This window comes from Manihot esculenta, chromosome 7 (assembly GCF_001659605.2).
Source record: "Manihot esculenta cultivar AM560-2 chromosome 7, M.esculenta_v8, whole genome shotgun sequence".
Classification (NCBI taxonomy): Eukaryota; Viridiplantae; Streptophyta; class Magnoliopsida; order Malpighiales; family Euphorbiaceae; genus Manihot; species Manihot esculenta.
In genome coordinates, this window is record NC_035167.2 from 584,524 (window position 1) to 606,493 (window position 21,970).

Below are 21,970 nucleotides of genomic sequence, written 5' to 3' on the forward strand. Positions count from 1 at the left end.
ATAAATAAAAATCACATTGGGAATGGTGGACAATTAATATACTATTAGATATGGTCATATATAATATAAAAATCACATTTGAAAAAGTTTGACAATTAGCTACAGCTACAGTTGTTGTAACGAAATTGATTGCAAAGTGCTTCGGCCACCCAAAATAAGGAATATTTCTCATCAAATGAATGATATCTTCTGGAAATCCTAGCTATTTTGAATATGATAGTGGGAAATATGTCTGCATAATTGGAAATCCTAGCTATTCTAAAATATGATAGTGGGAAATTTTAAATATGATAGTGGAAAATCTCATACTATTACGCAAATAATTCTAACTATTCTAAATATGATAGTGAAAAATTTTAAATATGATAGTGGAAAATCTTATTGCTATTAATCCTAGCTATTCTAAATATGACAGTGAAAAATATCATTGCTATTACGCAAATGCAACACAAACAAGCATGAAACATATCCTTGCATATTCAACAGCCAACAGCATCTCAATGGCCTAAAAAAGAAATGCTATATAACAAGCTTAGACCTGCATGTGGGCTATCCTTTTATCGCAGTTTCAAATGGACGATCCAAAAATGTATGGACAATGGAGTAAATAGAAAGATCCAGAAACTGAATAAAATATATAAAAATTTATAATTATTATTATAAAATATAAAACTAATAATATTTACAATTTTGTCACTTCGTTTTTTTTTTGGGGGGGCTGCACAAGAACATAGAATTCATCCCCAAACCATGTGCTTGGACATGAACTAACATTCATGTGAGGATTATAGATATCCTTCGACAACTTTATTACAGCTGCTAAAAGGAAGAATTAAAATGGGGTTTCTAAATCATTGACGAAAATTAGTGAAAAATAACACTTGCCTAACTTTCATAGGGAAATTAACAAAAAGGAGCAAAAATAGAATAGTTTTGTGTCATTCTGTATTCTCTACCTAATAAGAATGTAATATATAAAATCTCTGTAGTTCAAGCTAGCCATGGATGCTCCTTGCATTTAAGAGCCAGATTATTGGGGGGAAAAATTGAATACAAATGATGTCTACTCTTCAACAGTAGTAGCTGCTTTCTTACGAGGAAACTGCAACTCTCTTGCAAAAACACCATCCCATCAAACCTCTGCATCAAAATTTTAAGCCGCAGGTTTTTGTTTTGTTTTCTGTTTCTTGGTATCCAATGATGCTAAGCCCTTGCCCAATCCGACTGGAGCTGGATCTTCTTGTGCTGGTATTTCATCTTTATTCGCATCTACTGATCCATCAGGAGGTTGATCGTTCACTTCCTTCTTCACGCCATTTGCTTCCTCGTTGTCGACCGCATCAGGGGTCATCCCTGAATTAATGATGTTGAGGAGCTGAGTAAGTGGTGGCAAAGCTTGGACAGGGACACCATGTGGGCGAATCAAAAGGCCTCTAGCTGCTGCTTTCTTCCTAACTTCTGCTGCTGCACGAGCAGCCCTTTCATCTACGCCTCTGCCCCTAGGAAGGGTCTCCCCAATTATTGCTGCATTTAGAGATTTGTTGACTGAAGCACTAGAACTCCCAGATCCTCCAGCTGCAGCAGCAGCTTGGAATGCCTGTATCAAGTCAGGATGTGCCTGCAACACAGGAAACATGCTTAAAGTCATTATCTTCAACAATAAGAACATACAATGTATGTGGAGACGCTGTGTTCGAATTTTAGCATTATATGTATTCTAAGTGCAACAAATGGGGAAAATGTAACAGGCTCCACTAGGACACATGCCACAGTGGTTTTTCTCAAAGCATCCAATCAGAAAAAGGGGTGCAGACAGCCTACAGATGAACCTGAATCAGCTCATGGCCTCAAGCACAGTTGGTCATATCCATCCTAAAATATTGATGATTAATCAAAATAAAATAACATAGGAGGGGGAAACCTTCAAGATATCAATTGCTTTCTGAGCAGAAGTTGCATTCAGAGCCTGGCCCTTCTGCTTTTGTGCATTCATCTGTCAAATAAACACTATTTAGAATACAGACCCGAAGAAATAGAAATCAATAGCAGGATTTACAAATTCTGTGCATTCACCTGAAGTTCACGCATTTTAAATGTCTTCATCCAGTTTTGGGAGTCCCGCGTCCTTGAGTCCTCCTCACCAAGTTGCTTGACAAGTATATCATAGGTCTTCTTTTCATGCTGTGGAAAACAAAAAGTAAACTCAGACATGTCCAGTTATATTCATACAGCAGAAAATAGGAAATGGAAAGTAATTCCTGCAGAGATGGCATGCCTGGTGGGAGAGCTTGAATGCACCCATACAGTTAAATGCAATGGCAAGAGCATGATAGCATACAGCAGTTTGGATATGTTCCTCTCCTAGAAGTCTCTCATTCTTTTTCAAGGCCTCTTGCAGATACCGAAGAGCTGTGTTCATCTTTCCAATGTCCTGGTACATCATTGCAACATTTATAAATGTTGCAGCTACATCAGGATGATCTGGGCCAGATGACAAACTCAGTAAAAGCAGTGCACGGGACATGTGCCGCAGCGCAAGTTCTGTCTGATTGAGTCCATGGTAGAAAAGAGCCATATTGCCATAGCTGTAGTTCCACAGTTGCAATGAGCAAAAAATTCAGTCAAAAAATGTGATCTAAGAAGGTGGCCAGATGTTTTACACAGTTGAAATTGAATTTATCATTTTGAGGTCACTTGAATTATCAACATGTCAGGAAACTTTTAGTGCATTAGCAAAAATCTTTGTCTGCATTTTATTCATATAGTTTGACTCAATTTCTTGATTATTAAATGAATAATGATTCCTTTAACCCAATCCCATGGTAGTTGGCTCAGAACTTGTATAACATAAATTTATCAGAAAATTCATTTTAAATACAACTTCAAAACATCTACATGGAGTATAAAGTCATTTTAAAATATTCTTCAAATGATTTTCGTCAGAAAAAGCCCATAGGAGGTTCTCTTTTTTTTTTTCTCTAGCTAAAAAAGTTAGTAAACAACAAAACTATGGTAATGATAAATGCAACGATAATAAAGAGGAAAGATAACATTTGAGTAGATCATAAATTCAATATATTAATAACATTTGAGTAGATCATAAATTCATTTTATTTTTTAAAAAAGAAAGGGCAAAGAATGGTGCCTGTGAGCAGTATCAGGATGGTCTAAGCCCAGGCAGCGTTCATTTATGATTAATTCCTTGTGCTGTTGTATTATTGCTCCACCCATATCTCCAGCATGGTACAAAACCATGGCAAGGTACCTGAAAGGTTTTAGGTCAGTGCATCAGATAAACCGAAACATTTTTGGATCCAGAGAAATTAGCTACAATTGCTGAAGGATAGTATACTATGACTTATCGATCAAGGAAATGGAAAACAGAACTGAGAGCTTCACATTTATTATATGTTACAACCAGTACCTACAACAGTTGGCAACTTCCCGATGCATCGGACCAGTCACCTGAAAGACATTAAAGTCTTTGATGAGCACATGTTCACTGCAGAACTTCACATGTCAAAAATCAAACAATGGAATTGGATACCTGTTGAAGAATGGAAAATGCCTCCGAGAATAATGTATAGGCTTCACTAAGCATACCCTAATGCAACAAAGAAGGCCACAAATTAATAAAATGCACATTTAAGGTCATATTTGAAAATTGCCATGTATTTGCTTACATTGCAGAATTACAAAATAATGCCAGTTTCTCATGCACATATTCATCCCATCAAGTGACATTCCAACTCGAAATAAGCAGTGTTGTGAAAGGCACAAGGCACACCAGGTGCCAGCCCTTGCGCCTGGGGTGGCGCCAGGTGGGCGACGTGCCTGAGGCGCCCTCGGGCACGCAAGGCGCAGGATAAATAGCTCTAAATTTGCCCTAGACTTAAAACTTTAAGACGTCACAGCAGCACATCAGCAAGCACTAGCCATAGGAGAGAGTAAGAAAAAGAGAAAAACAAAGGAGAGGAAGAAAAAGGAAGAAAAAATTAATCTTCAAGAATCAAGATTCATTCTCAAGAATCTCAACATACCAGGTAAATTATTCTTGTTCTCTTTTTTTAGTTTATCATTCTCCTTCCTTTTTTTTTCTCTCTTTTTCTTCCTCATCTCTCTTTTTTCCTTCTCTCCTATGACTGTTATACTGCCGAAATGCTGCTGCCATTTTTTTACATTCATTTTGCCGATGGCTGCTCTTCCATAGTTCCATCATTGCCACAAACCTGCTGCTTCTGTCCATTAATGTTTCTGTTTTTTTTTAAAACTTTATGTTAACTATCCATAAATTGTGGTTGTGAAAGTAGCACTAGCATTATAAAAATTTGTGATTATAAATGTGAATTGTGAATATAGATAGCTAGTTTAGCTAGCAAATAAAGATTATAATGTAGTATTTGATTATGAATTTGTGAAGATTGAAGAGTAGATTGATTGAAGCGTAGTTGGTTTTATTGTGTGATGGAGAAATTTGGCTTTATTTTTAACTTATGAACTTTTTATTAATGTTTTAACTATTAGTATTTGATATTTGGTACTTCACATTATTATACTTAGCTTTATATTACTTGAATTTTAATGAAATTTTGAATTTTTTTTGTGCGCCTAGCGCCTAGGCTCCAAACCCTCTTTGCGCCTTGAGCCTTTCACAACTATGGAAATAAGGCCAAATAATGAAAATTTCAATGGGATTCCTACCATATTCATGAAAAAGAATGCCCTTGCACTTCAATCTAACTAAAACTAGTTCTCAATCAGTATACCAGACAAGTACTAATGGATGAATTTTTTCATAGTGCAATCCATATTCACAAGTACCTGAAACAGTAACTTCTATGGCCTCAAATATTTTCTTAATTTAAGAATAACTGGGCAGTACCAATCATGTAAGATTTGTTAGTAAGACATCTAAGTACAGTACATACCTCAGCTAATTGAACTTTTCCTGTTTCCACAAGATCCTTAGCTTCCGAACATACTGGAACAGAGTGCTTCACAACTGGTTGCAGATCTAAGATATCTGATGTTTGGAACGGTGCTGCAGCATTAAGATCATATTTGCAAGCTGCAACCGTAACTCCCACCTGTCAAGGAAGTGCTACCAAATTAAATCATTCACTATATAGAAACATATGCTCAACTTGAGCAACTTTAGAAGCCTCATTCTGAATTACCAGTTGATAAATATACCAAGCAGCCATGAATTCATGACCAAAGTAACAAGCCTTTTTCCAAGAGAAAAACAGCAGTAGTGAATATATAAATTGGATTACTCATGAACAAAGCATATGTTTTTTTATGCCTACTGCCCAATGTGAACTTTAAAGACAAGTATTATAAGCACTAGAAGCACTGAATTAGAAGTACTTGACAAAAATGAATGAAATTTCTAGTTAGAATTTTAATATCCATATATCAATTAATGAGAGAGAAACTCAAAATACCTTTTGGCAAAGATTACGAATAACTGAAACTTTCTTCACCCACGACCTTGCATCCTCTGGCAACTCAAACTAATCAAAGAATGGAATTCAGTTCCAACATATTGTGCTTTAGGAAAAAAAAAGACTGCACTTTCCAAAGATTGTAGTGCAGCAATATATGAGCGCCTAGGATGAAGGGAACAATGCCTTCATCACAAATGGTATGATCTCAATATTCCTCTAATCTCTAATTCCATTAAATATCTATACGAGGAAAAAGACTTCCAATTTCTGGCATGTCTAATTGTCCAAGTAGAGCATCTATACCCTTTTTTTAGAGGAACATCTATACTCAATACAATGATACCTGATATTTGAGTTTTGCAAATTCCTTGATGTCAGACCATACAGTCTCTGAGCTGACATTCATATGTGAAGATTGATTTTTTCTTGCAGATGCTCCTTTCCACCTTGTTTGGCCCTTAGATGATTTTCCAGAAGATTGATTGCCAGCTTGGTCCTGCAAATATTTAAACATAGTTAGATCTGATCACTGAAACAACACAAATTACATTAGACATTAAGAATTAATTGATAAGAGCTCAGTAATGAAGGCAACTGAAAGATCAAACTAAATAAATATTGAAACATTTTCGGCAAAAATAAATCAATAAACATTGAAACATTCTTAAGCATACTTTCTTTTGTGATCTTGGCTGTGAACTGTTAGAAGCAGCTTTTACTCCTACAGCTTGACAATTTCCAAAGAAGCAGTTGAAAAAATGTGAGATAGCTGAACCAAGATCTTGATCTTCTGTATCCCTCAGTACATCCTGCATCACCAGAAAAGTGTAGAAAGCATAAACTTGTCACCAAAAGCACAATATTTAAAGCCAAAATTTTGTGTTACATAACAAAACTTCCATTTAGCACGAGACAATTATTTTTTCTTCAGACAGAAAGAAACATAATTCACAAATCCAAAAGAAGCTGGGAAGGTTGAAGGAACACTACCCCCCCCCCCAACCCCAAAAAGAAAAATAGGAAAAAGGGGAAGAAGAAAAAAGAAGAAGGAAGAGAGTTATCAGCACATTATGGAAATAATATGAAATGAGCAAGATTAAGATTATCACCTTGAGGATGTGCTTAGCAGATCTGACTACGATCTCATTAGAACAAAGATCCCACAGATGAGGTAAATGTTTCGTCCCTTCAGCAATCTAAGATATGATATACATGTTTCAAAAGCATAACAGTGACAAATCATACATAAATATGGAATGTACGAGATTCTCAGTTAACGATTAACATTGCAGCTACATTAGAAATTAGAAATTCTGACATCACCAAACCCCTATCATCAACAAGAAAGGGGCCAACAGTATTAACAAAGAAGCATTAACTGAAAAAACTACAGCTTACCCTTCCAATATAGCGCATATTAATTCCGTGGGCATGTAGTGCTTCAGTAAGAGTCTGCCCATCCATAGGTGACACTTCAAGTGTGCAAAGATCTTGGATGAATTTTGGAAGCACAGTATCTGCAAGATAAGAACTAGCTTTCCTGACATTTTCTTCATCCTTTGCTATCTCCTGATGAATGCCACAGGATTATTATTATTATTATTTAAATAAGTATCTTTTATTAAATAACATTCCATTAAAAAAATTATCATATCAAAAGTTCACCTCTGGATTCCCAGCAAGCTTAAACTCAGTAAAAACATTAGGGTTAAGTAGTATTTCATCATGTGATTCACAGCTTCCAGAAGCACATTCTTCAACAGTCTCAACCCTCCCTTTGTGGGTTATCTCCTGCAGACCAACACAACGTGCCAAAAAAACTCAAATAATAAAAATTGATAAAATAAGATGTTTTATATTTTTAACAGACTTCATCACAAAATTAAGTTTAACATTACTGGATCCAACGATGCACTCATGCACTACAAGATCACAACAGGATATAGGATACTGATACTTGTAAACACACAGACACAGTAATAAGGAAAACAAACAAGGTAGATGCTGAAATCCCTGAATAACAGAAGCTAGAGCAGAATGTAAATGGAGCACAAGAAAGTAAATTCTCGATTTTAATACAAGGAGATGATCCTTAAACCCAATAATTTCAACCATCTCTAATCAACGAATTTACTTTGGAATTGAGATTACAGTTCGAAACAAGTTACTGCTACATCACAGCATTCATTATAATCGCACATGCATTTCTAGAAAATGCAACTTTATCAAGGGAAAACCCAAAAGAATACAAGGGAAAAACATCCTTACTTGACTGTCAGCAGAAGATGGAGGAATGTCTGCCTCTGGCTTCTCCTGTTCATCAGCACCAGCAACCTCAGAAGACTCTGCAGTTGCATGAGCCTCATCCTCAGCTTTAGGCTTACTTTTTGATCTCTTTACAGATTCAGACTTTTCCAAGAACATAAAATAGCATGAGAAAGAGAGCATAAGAAACATACAAAAAGTGTCAATTTAGATTAGTAACAAACCTGGCAAAAGGCAGCAATCAGTTCTGGTCTCAAAATACAAAATCGGGATCCTGGTCCCTTGTAGTTTGCATCACGAGGTGTTACTCTCATCAAATCCAGAAGATAATGCCTGGGATTTAAATAATGAAAATATCTTAAGGAAGCAGTGAAGCACAATGCAATAGAAGTTTAAGAAGCAAGTTATCCAATAATGTCATACATCCTGAGACCAGACTAAAAGCAAATATTAATTAAGAAATTCAATTGAAAAGCTTAATGTTGAAATCTAGAAATTTGATTGATAAAATAATTAGAAAATCAGTACCTGCCCCTGGCAATTAAATTTATTTATTCAGTTCTCTTATTTTTATGTTTTTCTGAAAATTTGAACAGTGTCGTGGGAGAATCTTTAACATTCAAGTTGGGCAGTTTTCCAAAAGACGTGTCATTAAGATCACCATAGTGCAACTTATCGAGTATAATATAGGAAATAAAGGGCAACTAAAATCACAAAAGGGAGGGAAAAAACTGACAAAATATAAGCCACTTTAGATAATACTCACCTGTCATCACTACCAACAATGCCTTTACATTCTACTGGTGCAGCTAATTTGAAAATATTTCCAGATCCATCTACAACTTCATGCTCCTTTAGATGGAGGCGCTTGGCAGCTTCCAGCACCTGAGCCACAGCTCAGAGTTCATAATGACCAAATTTATTAATAACAAGGTATCAAGAGTTCAAGACACGGAAAAAAACTAAAGTCAGACTTGTTGACAATAATCAAAAGATATATGCAAACTTCGAAACCAAAATCATTAGCCAGTTACTTCCAATATAAAGATGCAATTTGAAATGAATAACATGATAAATAATTTCATATCTCACCTTGGAATGAAATTCCTCATTCCAGCATATTTTCTTGCCATTGTCAACAGAACCATACAGAAGGGAATCCGACTTATCCCCTTGAAGAATGCCAGGTAAAACACTCTACAGCAGAGTTCATAAAGAATTATACAAGAACATGCATCATAAGATAATGACATCAAAACAACATTAAAGAAACAAAAATAAGAAAAAAGATTAGTACCTAGCATATTACATCCACAAGGTTTGAAGAGTAATAGTTATTGGCAAATAATAGTATTATAATCAACAAGTAGACACTAATAGAAAATAAACAATTTGCTAAGAATATATTCCTTCATGATGTGAATTTGACAAAAATATAAAAAAAATTGCACAAGTATGGATATTAGAAATGCACATAAACTAGACAATGAAGAGGAAAACTTTGCATCTCTAATGCACACCTGTGCCACCACTCTATGACCCCTGTAATCAATTATGGCCATGGCAAGGTTATACAATCCAGGGACATCAGCTTCCTGGTAGGCCTTGGTGCCTTTCAGATCATTGTTCGCAGAGGCATATGTGGCCTGCTCACTCTCAGCCAACTGGGTCTCAGAGGACAATAGAGGAGTTGATTCCACAACACCATTACCTTCTACTGTAGTTGATCCATCACATGCCCCATTAGAAACACCACTGTTCTCATGTGTCGAATCATTTGAGACCTTTTCTGATGAATTTTGAGCAGTGGTAGTGTTATCTGCTTTCGAATTAATATCTGCAGAACGTTTCTTAGATAGCTGCTCAAGGTCCGCATCCACAGCAAAACTGAAGAATATGTTGTTGTGGACATACCTAGAATAAAAAGTCAACATAAGTCACAACATGCAGATGTGGAGATGAAAAACTTTTATCAAAATAAAGTATACAGCACAAGATTCTATAAAAATACCAATAGCCCATAACCATTCACAAAAAACAGATGAAGAATATATATATTATACAGTGTTTAACCAAGGAGCATGATGACATTATGTGAGCTTCTCAAAACAAGTGAACAAAAATTCAATGTTTTCAAGGTCTCACTAACATATGAAAGCACTCTGGATCTGTTGGATTTATGGGGGGGATACATCGGCTGATGACTCCAATAGCACCATTAATTGCTGCATCAACAAAATCAGAAGTGACTTTGTAGAGAGCCCTATCCCGCAAGATCCTGCAAAACATTCACCTGATAAGAGACTGCAAGAAAAGGAATATAGAGAGAAGAAACTTCACATCCAATGGACCACATAATATGTATAACGTTAAAAATTACTTGAACTAATACTAAATATAGTACCTTTCCTGAGGTGTTGTATGGGGAAACTCTCGACAGGATTGCAACTCCTCATTCCAATCTCGCTGCATGCCAATCAACTCACTGCCATATGAAAGCGTCAGTGCATCCTCTGCTCTAGCTGCATCACGTCTGTGATCTGATAAAAAAAGCTCCATATAGTCATTCAGGTTAAACATCTAGAACCTGATTAACTTGTCAGAAAAGAAACCAGAGACATCTAAACGTTTGACAGTATGCATAATTCCACAAAATAACAACATTAAAACGAGGAGGTATGTTTAATTTTAAAGCGAGATAAGGAAGGTAATAATTGGGGTTAAATCATGAAGAAGGAAATGAAAATTTCTATAAAATGGAAGTTCTATAGAGAGAAAACTCATGCCAAAACCAATACAATTTGATAAAAGGATGATCAAGTATCTCTAATAATATAATGCAGTTAACATACCAATAAATATGACCAATACTTCAGAGTTAATTTGGTCTGGACATTATCAGGAAACAGAATTTCCTTTAAGTTGAAAGCACCATGTTTTCACCAACTTCAAAAGCCTAACTCACATTAACTATAAGGTGAATCTTGGGAAGTCGAGCTCACCAGGAATTGGATATAATCCTAGCCATGAATTCGGCGGCAGAAGAGATTGAACATTTTCAAAAGGATGTGCAGAGGCCTTCCGCTCCAAAATTTCACGAAAGGCTTCAAAATAGGAACATGTGATATGAGCAAAGGGATCATCCAAGGAAATAGTAAAATTTCAATTTCAAGCTCGACAAACAACAAAATTCTGAATTATGTTCCTTTACTTTTTTTGAACTTGGAGCTGATTTTTTGCAGGAGCCCGATAAGGGTTGTAGCTTCAGAATTAGCTTTACTAGGCCTTGGGTCAAGGACATTGCCTGTGCTTGAATTGACATAAAATGCTTTTGTGGTTCCAGTAATACAGAACTTATTACCTTCCAATGTCACTACATCCAAATATAGTAGATCTCCGACAAGCCTGGACAAGCAAAAAATTGAAAAATAGTATATTATCTTGCCAAATGCCAATGCAATATTTATATATTGAATAGTCATATAAGTAATAAATAAGAGATGAAAACAGCCAGAGATACAAACCTTCTATAGCTTGGAGGAGGATTGAATGATGAGAACACAATACTCTCCACACATTTGATCTCTTTTGATGAAGCTGATAGCAACTTACCAAGTGAGCCAGCAACATCCTCCATAAATCCCAGCCCGTCAAGCTCAGGGACCTCGGCTTTCACCATATCTAGATTAGAGTTGAATGCATACAAATCACATGAACATCTTCCAGAACAAAAGAAGGTGTTGACATAAGAGAAAAGAAGAAAAATAAGAAGATTGCAAGCCACCTGAACTTGAAGCCTTGTTTTCGTACTCTAATGCAAGTGATGTTGAAAGTGAAGCATGAAGTGTGGAAAGTGACAATAATTCTCTCGTGCGGTGGACATGAGCCCTGATTGATCTATCATCATAAGGGGCTGCCAAAAGGGTTTTCATGTTAAGACTCCATTAATAGGTCTTTATTACCAAAGAGTGAGAGAAGTTTATTTACCAGCAACCATCTCCAAGGAACAACCCCCAGTAGTAATGTCAGCTACTTCAGAAATTTCATTATAATCTTCAAGCTGGTGAGTTGAACCATCTTTTGTGCGCAGAAGCAAGTCATAGCAAGTGAAGAAACATGTCTCAGGAGCATCAAGAAGGAATTGTCTTATATCCATGACAGAATCTCCAGGATTCAACTGCAATTACATATTATTCATGTACTCATTTAAACATAGACACAAGAAGATGTTAACAATTAGTGGTTGCAAGATGAGCAAATTATTTACCGAAACCAAAAAGACTTGAATACTTGGACATTCAGAAATTAAAGAGGCAAAGTCATGATACCAAACAAGTTAAGCCCAAGTAACACGCATTTATAATTGATAATAAAATTGCCGAACATGAGAAATAATCTGAAGCATCAAGATCAAGTTAAACTCACTTGCAGCTCAAGCTTCTCACCACTCTGTGTTTTGACAGAGACTGGATACAGATGAAGCTCACCTGGAACCATAGGGGAAACACCACATTAAACATAAATATGACAAAGCAGAATAGGAAGATCACTGACCAGTATTGCAACATTAGATACAGTAACACACAAATATACACATGCATTGTTGAGACAAACTGTGGAAGGCTATAAAATATAAATATAGAAGACAATGAGTTCTCCCATCACCTCTAAAATTTGGGACAAACTCATAGATAAAAACTCTTCCCCCTTATATAGGTTGAAAGTTGGAGTTTGTGAGTGTGTTTACAAAAGTGCACACAAACTTGTGAGAGGTATATGAGTATGTGTGTTTTGAATCTGAATTTTACACATTATAGAAGCATATTCCTGTACATGCCATATTTTTTCATTCTCAGGCATGAGAAAAAAATAGAATATCAAGTAGAACTATTAAGATTTTGTTTCAACAAAATGATAAAGTTCCTGAAAGGACCCCACAGTTGCCTGACTTTAGTAGGTCGCAACAAATATCATGGATAGTTTGAACACTAACATTTCAAAGCAGAAAGTTATTTCTCTCCTCACACTGTTAACCAGACAGCCTCTTTTAAAAAATTACAGAAGTGATGAATTGAAAGAAAAAACCATATTGGTTCGAATAAGTGTACAATAGAATAATGAAAAAACAACTTTACCTTGCTTAGTTCCATTCACTGAATTTGCTGTTTCAGACTCCTTTCCATCTTGCATGGCATTAATTGGTTCACTCACAGCTGGTGCTCCATTAGCATCAGCTTTGCCAGATTCTGCAGCTGTTAGGTCATCTTTCACAGGAGCAGTGGAAGACACCACCGACTCTGAGGAATTTACTGAGTTATTTGAACCCCTCCGGTTCCTTCCTTTATTAGATTTCCCAGCCATTTCACTTCCTATTTCCATAACATTTTAAGGAGCATTAGTAAATGCAAAAATGAAATAAATATAAAGTTCATGGAAAACATAAATATGGTAGCAAGACTTTTTATTATTTAGCTGAGAAACTTCATGAGTCAGCCCAACCGTTTTATCTCTGAAGCCAAAGGCACTTGGAGACTCGAAGGACTTTAATAAATTAACCACTATGTTACCAAAAAAAGTACTAAGCCCACAGGCAATAACCATGCGTCACATAAATTTTGCATTCTAGAGAATAAAATTGACATCTTACATTATAACTGAACAGTAGCCAATTAAGTAAGATTATAAGCCTACAATTTTCTCTGCTCATGTGAAAAAACAAACATTCAAAGAAATCCCTAAATAAAATTACAAACTACAAACAGACGCTAACAGATACATCGTGGACATATAAATGTACTTATACATGTATAAAACGCAAACATATACATCAGATTTCACAAACAATTCACAATCCGATAACATTAGAAGTGTAATCGACCCAAGACAGGCTTTTGAAAATTCAGGGTCAATTTGCAGAAATATTTTCAGGTTCAAGCTCGAGCTCAATTTGAGCTCTAACATCAGAGCTTGAAATGAGTTTGAGTTCAGCTCATATTGAGCTCGTTTATCACTTGTTGTTTATCGAGTTAACAAGCCTAGCTCAAGCTTGGTTTGATTTAAGCTCGTTTGCAAGCTTAAGCTCAAGCTTTTAGCTTACAGCTGAGCGTCCAGTGAAAATTGAACTGAAGCGCTAAAACCATATGTTTTTGTTCGGTCCAAAAAAATTGGCATTGCAATTTTCTATTCCATATTTTACATCTCCCAGAAACTAAGCTTCACTGACCTCAAATCATCAACATCCAGATTTTATTTAACGACAAAGGGACCATCAAGATACAAATTTGAACTGAGAAAATCAAGGACATGAAAACCATAAAAAAGTGCATGAATATAAATTTGAAATGAAAAGCAGATTTCAAAAACTCACAAAAGGGAAAGTAAGCAATTTGAGAAAGCAAGCTTTGTCATGCAAAAACCCAAATACCAAAAATTGGAGTAAAACATAAAGGGATATCAAGCTCTATAACAGATAAATTGAATTAATTCTCCTTGGAAATATTTAATACACAATGAACAATGAACCTGATAAAAAAACTCCAAACTAAAGGGCAAAGAATCAAAGATGAAGCAGCATGACTGGACTGCCTAGAATCAAAGACGATGGTGCTGGGCTGGAAGAATCACCAACGCCGGCGACGATTGATGATGAGGCGGAAAATGAAGAGAGGCGAGAACAAAATGGAGTAGGACGATGTTGAGCCTTAGGTGGAGATGGGACGTGCGGCCGTGCAGCAGAGAGCAGAGTGAAGGGTTAATAAGGTGCGGCGCAAAATGAAAGAGAGAGAGGCGAGAAAAAATGGTCAAATTATAAAAGTATCTCCTAGCCCTAACTTAAAATAACTAAACGCTCTGTATACAAAACATTTCATTTTGGTTCGGTTTAACAAACAATTTTTCCTCTACATTAAAGGAATTAAAAACTAAAATTAAACTGATTTATCCTGAAAATCAAATAAATTAACGAATTTAAATCAATTTGACCCTAATTAAATTAGTTTCATAATATGATTAACTTTATTATATATATAGATATATACTTATAATAAAATTAGTTACATAATACAATTAAATTTATTTTATAAATAGATAATAAATTTTTTAATAATTATATAATTTATATTATATATAAAAGTGGGAAAAGAAAAATAATAGAGTTTCTATAAAGAATAATATGATTTTTAATTATACCCTTAGTGATATGGTATTATTACAATAAAAATATAAAGTTAATTAATTGTTAGAATTAATTTAATTTTTTTAATTAAATTAATTGCAGAGTTTATTTAAATTTTAAATTTTTTCTATTTAAATTTTTATAATTATTAAAAAGACTGTTTCTAATAACATAAATCATTTTTTTAATTAAATGGGTTTTGTAAAAGGTATTAAAGTATTTAAAATAATATTAATAAAAGATTATGTATTTTTAATATACTAAGAAAGAGCAAAATGTTTTAATGTATTGAAATTTAAAATTATAATAAAAATAAAAATAAAATAAGTTCATATAGTTTTTATTAAAATAAAAATTATTAAATTAAATATTAATTTAATTAAAATTAAATTGTGAAAATCAAAATTAAATCTATTTAATTTATTTTTTATTTAAATCAAATCGTATCTAATTTCACTGGATAATAAGCTTTTAAAAATTTGAGTTCAAATTTATTTAAAAGTTCAATAAGCTAAGTTCAAAATCGAGTTGGAGTTTGAGAGTAGGAAACAATAATTAGTACACACAAAAAATAAAATAAAAAATAAGTACATTATAAAAATATGAAATAAATACAAATTATGACAATAAAAAAATAAAAATAAATTTTGTCAAACCCAAATTCTAATATCAAATAAATAAATAAAAAAATTCACATTGGTGCAACTTTTAAAAATAAAACATGGGAAAATAACATATTAGCAATATTATAAAGGATACATCATTGAAAAGTTGCCTGAAAATTAAGAAAATTAGAGGGTTAGGCCTTACTGAGAAATTCAGTAGATTAATGAAGCTGGAGAATAATTTGTGAAATATACTATAAAAATATATTATTTATATTAAATTATTGAGTTATTATTATTTGACTATTAATATATTGTCATTTAATTTTAATTATTAATATATTAATTTCTTAAAATATTTAATTCAAAAGATTATTAGAGATGAATAATATATATAAATATATATAATTAAAATTAATTTTATATTTATATTTCATCGGTATACGTAAAGTGAGCATTCGGTCAGTTCGGTTCAAAATCGAATCAAACCGAATAAACTGAAAACCGAAATTTTAGTGTTTATGAAAACCGAACTGAACCAATTTTGGTCAGAAACCGAATCGAACCGAACCGGTCTGATTCGGTTCGATTCGATTCGGTTTGATCAATTTTGATTTTTAATAATTTTTTATTTTTTACACTTTATTTTTAATATTTTAAAATTTAATTAAAATATTTTAATTTTAATATGATTTAATTTCTCTATATTATTGAAAAAATATATTATTATCACAAATCAGTTCGGTTCGATTTTTTTGATTTTTTTCTGATTAAAATCGAACTGAACCGAAATTTCTGAAATTAAAAACCGAATCGAAATGTATAAAAAACCGAACTAAAATTTTAAATTAATTCGGTTCGATCGATTTTTTCAGTTTGAACCAAATACTGCTCACCCCTAATTATATGTTTTACTATATATAGTTTATTTAGATAGAGTTGAAACCTGTTTTTATAATTATGTAATTATATACCATATAGTTATAAAATTAAAAAAAAATCAAAGTATAGTTAATATATGTTATATGTTATTTTTATATTTATTAAATACAAAAATAATAAAAAAATAACATATAATAATCAATAATGGAAAGGTATCGAAAAAAAAATTTAAACATTCGTGATAATTTATAATTAAATCTAATTTTTAAAATTTTAGATGGTAAAACTAAACATTTTCGATTTGTTATAAATATAATTAAAAGGATTTAATTGAATTTAAAAAATTAATAATAAATTATAATATAGTCCTTAAAGTTCTATTATAATAATATTATTTTTTTAATCTCATTATTTACTCTCTATTTTTAATTTTATATAATATCATAGATTATTAAAAAAATTAAAATATGAAACAAAAATAAAACACATAATATTTCATTTTATTTGAAATATTATTAATAAAAAGTAAAGTTTTATAAATATAAAAAATATCCATATAATTTATAACATTGATAACAAACATTAGATAAAATATTTTAATTTATATTATTTATATGTGATATTTTATATTATATAAATTTATTTATAATATATTTAATATTACATATAATAAATATATGAAACATTTAATTCAATATAAAATTTAAATTAAAAGATTATATATTTTATTAATAATATAAAACTTTAAGGAATATATTATAATCTATTATTAATTTTTTAAATTTAATTTAATTTTTATAGTTATAATTATAGCAAATTGAGAAGATTTAATTTTATCATAAAAAAGTTTAAAGTGTTACATATAAATGTGAATTATGATAAATGTTGAATTTTTTTATTCAATATTCAATAATTTTATTATGAACAACGGATATTATAATCAAATTCCATGAAAAATCAAAAATTTAATGTATTATAATTATTAAATATTCATAAGATTTATGAAAAATTATATTAGATATTAAATCACAAGTATTTGACTTTTTTTTGAACAAAAACACCAATTTCCCAAGTTGAGAGTAATACAGGAATCAAGAAATAACTTTCCAAAAAACACATTGAATTTGATTGGTTAAATTGATTTTCTATTTAAATTCAAACTTGTTAAAGAATTTTTAAGAATTAAATTATATTTAAATAATTATTTATAGCAATATAAAATAAAATTGAAAAATAATTAAATAAAAATTCAGATATTTTTAAAAAATTTAAGTTAAAAACAACAAAAGTATATTTGGTTGCAGATATTTGAATTCATTGCTTTAATAATTACGTGTAATTTAAATATCCATAATATAACCGTTTTGCTTCTATGGCAAGGTTGTAGTTATGCTTTTATAGCTGGTGTTCATTTTCAATAATTTGCTTTTGTGTATTTATTGTTTTCCCTGAAAAATCATATTACTACACTATCTATTTCTGATGATGAGAAAATTGAGTTGGTTATCCTCACTTTTGGTCAAGTTCAGACATTTGAAAAATATGAATTATGTTTAGTTGAGCGATTTTTTACATATAGATCTTTGAATTTTTAAGTCATGCACAACATTATGGCTTCTTTATGGCGTCCAGGTTGAGGGATTTGTATTCAAGAAATGCAATCTAATTTATTTTTGTTTGGGTTTTTCCATTAACTTGATCTTGATAGGGTTTTGGCGAGAGGACCAGGGGCATTCAACAATCACCTTCTTGTGTACCAACACTTGATGGTTGATTCAATTCCTCACATCATTCCTCTCTATTGGGCTGATTTATGGTTGCAGGTTCATGATCTTCCAATTGGTTTCCATTCTGAATATGTGGGTAAGCAATTGGAATCTTTTCTTGGAGAGTTCTTAATGTATGATACTGTTAGCCATGCTCACCACTAGCAATCTTTTATGAGACTTCAATTTAGACTGGATGTCTGAGTTCCATTGAAATGAAGCAAGAGGATTAAATGACCTTCTGAGTGTAATTATGTTGTGCATTTTAAGTATGAGCATTTGCCAATGTTTTGTTTTCTTTGTGGCATCCTTGTCGTTCAGATCAGTATTGTAGCCTTCTGTTTCAATCTGAGCAATGTACTTTGGCTCCTAGTTAGGGTACATAGTTGCGTGCCACTTCTCGGCAAACGATACGGTAGGTGACGGTGGTTGTCGATGGTTATGAGATGCAAATGGTTCTGGTTTGGAAACTGAAGGTCAGTTACCAGTGCTGTGTGCCAAGCTGGCGGTTGCCTATAATGGGGCAGTTATATGGTATGACCTCTGCTTCAAAGTAATATCATTCTTCAAAGTAATATCATTCTTCAAATCATGAGGAGCCACGTGGTGTAATTAAAGGTGTAGACCCACAGTTCTTAGAGCAATCGCTCTTATCTATAAAAGAAAATAAAAAATGACAGTGTCTTACAAGTGTGATTATTGATCCTAATAAAAACTCTAGTGTAACTCCATCTTCTCTAATGTCTAGTGATGAGAATATGTTTATTTCGAAACATGATATATCGGTAGGACTTGGCTTCTATGCCCACCGAAAGCCATGAAACTCTTAAGTTAGAACTGCCAGAGCCTTGGTGTAACGACCCCAAAATGGACCGTCACCGGCGCTAGGATTCAGGTCGGCTTAAGGCCGCCAGAACCCGTAGCAAGCCTGCTATACTCTCTGTGTACCTGTAAACCTCATACATGATCATACATTTTCTGTGAAAATAAAACTCTTTGCTGAACCAAGGCTTAACCTGTGCATGCACTATCTCTGTACTCTGTACTCATGTACTCTGTACTCTGTATCCCTGACTAGAGCTTGCTCTAGATGGGTTAACTCATACCTGTTAAGCCTGGTTTTCACATACAGGAAAACATATATACATATACAGATCATGTACAAAACATACATCACTAGGTCAAGCAACAACTATTACATCTCTTTAATATTACATGTCCACTCTAAGCTATTACAGATCTCTTTACTTTTCCTGTACTCTGCTGGACTGTCCCTGTACACTGTACACTGAACCTGCAAAACTGGGGTTAAGGGAGTGGGATGAGCTCTATAGCCCAGTGAGTAGAACAGTAAAACATCTCAGTAAAATATGATCTCATGGAATGCACCATATCACAGTCAAGCCACGTCAAGAGTAAACCTGTCACCACATAGTCTCAGTAACTCTGTGCCAGGGCGTAGTCAAAGGCTCCTGGACTTCCTGTCATATATGTATATGTGTATATAACACCATTGTACTTACCATTGCCAGGGCGTAGTCAAAGGCTCCTGGACTTTACTATATACCTGCCAGGGCGTAGTCAAAGGCTCCTGGACTTTGCTATACTTGCCAGGGCGTAGTCAAAGGCTCCTGGACTTCCTGTCTGAGACTATTGGATCATTCAGCATTCACTCACATCACCAAATAACAATGCAATGCAACATATTCGTGTATACTAATGCAATCAACCTATGGCATAATCATGATGCATGAGATATGCTAAAAGCAGTTTGTAGTTCAATTAAAAGTCATAAGTTTAGTTCCACTCACCTCTGGCTAACTGGACTGACTGACTCTGCAGGTTCTAAATCTCTGGAGCAGTACTCACTGCTGCTCTCTCTGATTCCTCTGGTCTGTATAAGCACATAAAGACTCAAATGAGGGACCAAACAAGCTTATGACCAACTCTATTAAACTCCCCAAGAATCCCCTTACACTCACTCTAATAGTCATGCAAAGCAAGCAAAGGAAAGCTGGACAGAACACTTTCGGCGGCAGGTTCGGCGGCCGAATGTCCTCTCCAGAGACGAAACTCAAGCACCTTCGGCGGCCGAATCTCTATGTTCGGCGGCCGAACCCTTTCGGGGGCAAGTTTCGGAGGCCACAAGGCACTCCAGAGACGAAAGTCTCTAACCTTCGGCGGAACCTTCGGCGACCGAATCCCCCAAACAGAGCCGAACATGCACAACTCGCGGGGGCAAGCTATGGCAGCCTAAGCCACCATGCAAGAGGTTCGGCGGCCGAATGAACCTTCGGCTGCCGAACCTGAGTTCATCCAGAACTCAGCTTCAACGACAACTATCTCCTCCTTCCCTTCAATAACTCCAAACATGCATATACCAACTCCTCAACACACATATACATAAGTATATGATCACAGGGGTCCAAAACTATCTACTAACCCCAAACAACAAATCAAACATAACACATAAACATGTATACATGCATAACTCATCAAAACTATCATTAAGAACCTAAACATGCATCTCCTTCCACAAATCCCCCTAAAACCTTCAGAAAACATATTCAAGAACATCACTTACCTCCTGTAGTAAGAAGCTACACACTCTGAACAAGGGAAAACGGATCACCTCCTCTCACACTCTCAAACTCTCTCAAACTCACTTTTTGCTTCACAACCTTCAACACTTAGTAAATGAGCAAACTCCTGCATGAGCTGCTCACACTCAGCAAATAAACCAAGGGAGACGTGGCCAAACTTCTGGCAACAAAGGGGACATAACACCTGTCCAAAATGCTGACTAAGGATGCCCAAAAGCTAGCTGGCCAACTCAGTTTCGGCTGCCCAAACGCATGCAAAACCATGCAACATTCGGGGGCCGAACTCACCTTCGGAAGCCGAACACCTTCGGCGGCCGAACTTACCTTCGGCGGCCGAACTTGGCTCAACTGCCTTAGGTTATTTCAACTCAAAACTCACTTCCATTAACCGTAAAACATCACTACAAATCATACCACATAGTAAAACATAAATTCTACCTTTTTCTAGAATTTCGACACCCCGGATTCCACCAAACAACAGGAATTCCGGTGCCGGACTCTAGCCGGGTATTACATTCTCCCCTCCTTAAGAACATTCGTCCTCGGATGTTCCTAAAACATACAACAAACACAACACAAGGAGGAAACTAACCTCAAAACAAATATGGATACTGCTGGAGCATAGACTCCCGTGTCTCCCAGGTGCATTCTTCTAGATTATGGTGGTTCCATAGAACTTTCACCATCGGAATCTCCTTGTTCCTTAGCTGTCTGATCTGCGTGTCCAGAATCCGCACTGGCTGCTCTATATAGGTGAGATCCGTATGAATCTCCACCTCAGGCTCACTCAGAACCTGATTCGGATCTGACACAAACTGTCGTAGCATAGAAACATGAAATACCGGGTGAATCCTCTCCATAGAAGCAGGTAAATCCAGCTTATACGACACATTTCCAATCCTCTGTAACACCTCAAAGGGTCCAATGTACCGTGGAGCCAATTTACCTTTCTTTCCAAAACGAACCACTCCTTTCATTGGAGACACTTTCAGCAATACCCAATTACCCTCTTGAAATTCTAACTGCTTTCTGCGAACGTCTGCATAACTTTTCTGTCTACTCTGAGCTGTTCTGATTCTTTCTCTGATCATGGGCACCATTCTACTAGTAATGTCTACTAACTCTGGCCCTGCAAGAGCCTTCTCTCCTACCTCTTCCCAGCAAACAGGGGATCTGCACTTCCTCCCATATAATGCTTCATAAGGAGCCATCCCAATGCTAGCAT

General features: G+C 34.4%; 1 protein-coding gene across 1 annotated transcript; it reads right to left on the reverse strand.

Annotated features, from left to right (window-relative positions):
• Positions 1 to 868: 868 nt before the first annotated feature.
• LOC110619514 (clustered mitochondria protein) lies at positions 869 to 14,524 on the reverse strand. The gene is made up of 29 exons (XM_021763017.2): positions 14,238 to 14,524; positions 12,851 to 13,084; positions 12,141 to 12,202; positions 11,703 to 11,892; positions 11,500 to 11,628; positions 11,240 to 11,396; positions 10,927 to 11,120; positions 10,718 to 10,819; positions 10,120 to 10,255; positions 9,865 to 9,993; positions 9,236 to 9,629; positions 8,808 to 8,912; positions 8,482 to 8,600; positions 7,940 to 8,048; positions 7,719 to 7,859; positions 7,116 to 7,241; positions 6,849 to 7,019; positions 6,560 to 6,646; positions 6,125 to 6,259; positions 5,794 to 5,946; positions 5,448 to 5,516; positions 4,929 to 5,087; positions 3,548 to 3,604; positions 3,425 to 3,465; positions 3,146 to 3,265; positions 2,276 to 2,585; positions 2,074 to 2,181; positions 1,922 to 1,993; positions 869 to 1,618 (listed from the first exon to the last, which is right to left on the reverse strand). The coding sequence occupies exons 2-29, from the start codon at positions 13,074 to 13,076 to the stop codon at positions 1,154 to 1,156; spliced, it is 4,266 nt and encodes a 1,421-aa protein (XP_021618709.1). The 5' UTR covers positions 13,077 to 13,084; positions 14,238 to 14,524; the 3' UTR covers positions 869 to 1,153.
• Between the last annotated feature and the right edge of the window lie 7,446 nt (positions 14,525 to 21,970).

Bases quoted from the DNA above. Each gene is read 5' to 3' on its own strand.
- LOC110619514 (XM_021763017.2), bottom strand. From the start codon at position 13,076: ATGGCTGGGAAATCTAATAAAGGAAGGAACCGGAGGGGTTCAAATAAC. The intron at 10,820-10,926 runs GTAAAGGAACAT...CCTATTTTGAAG, and splicing joins CAGCTCCAAGTTCAAAAAAA to CCTTTCGTGAAATTTTGGAG. The intron at 6,647-6,848 runs GTAAGCTGTAGT...ATCATATCTTAG, and splicing joins ATATGCGCTATATTGGAAGG to ATTGCTGAAGGGACGAAACA.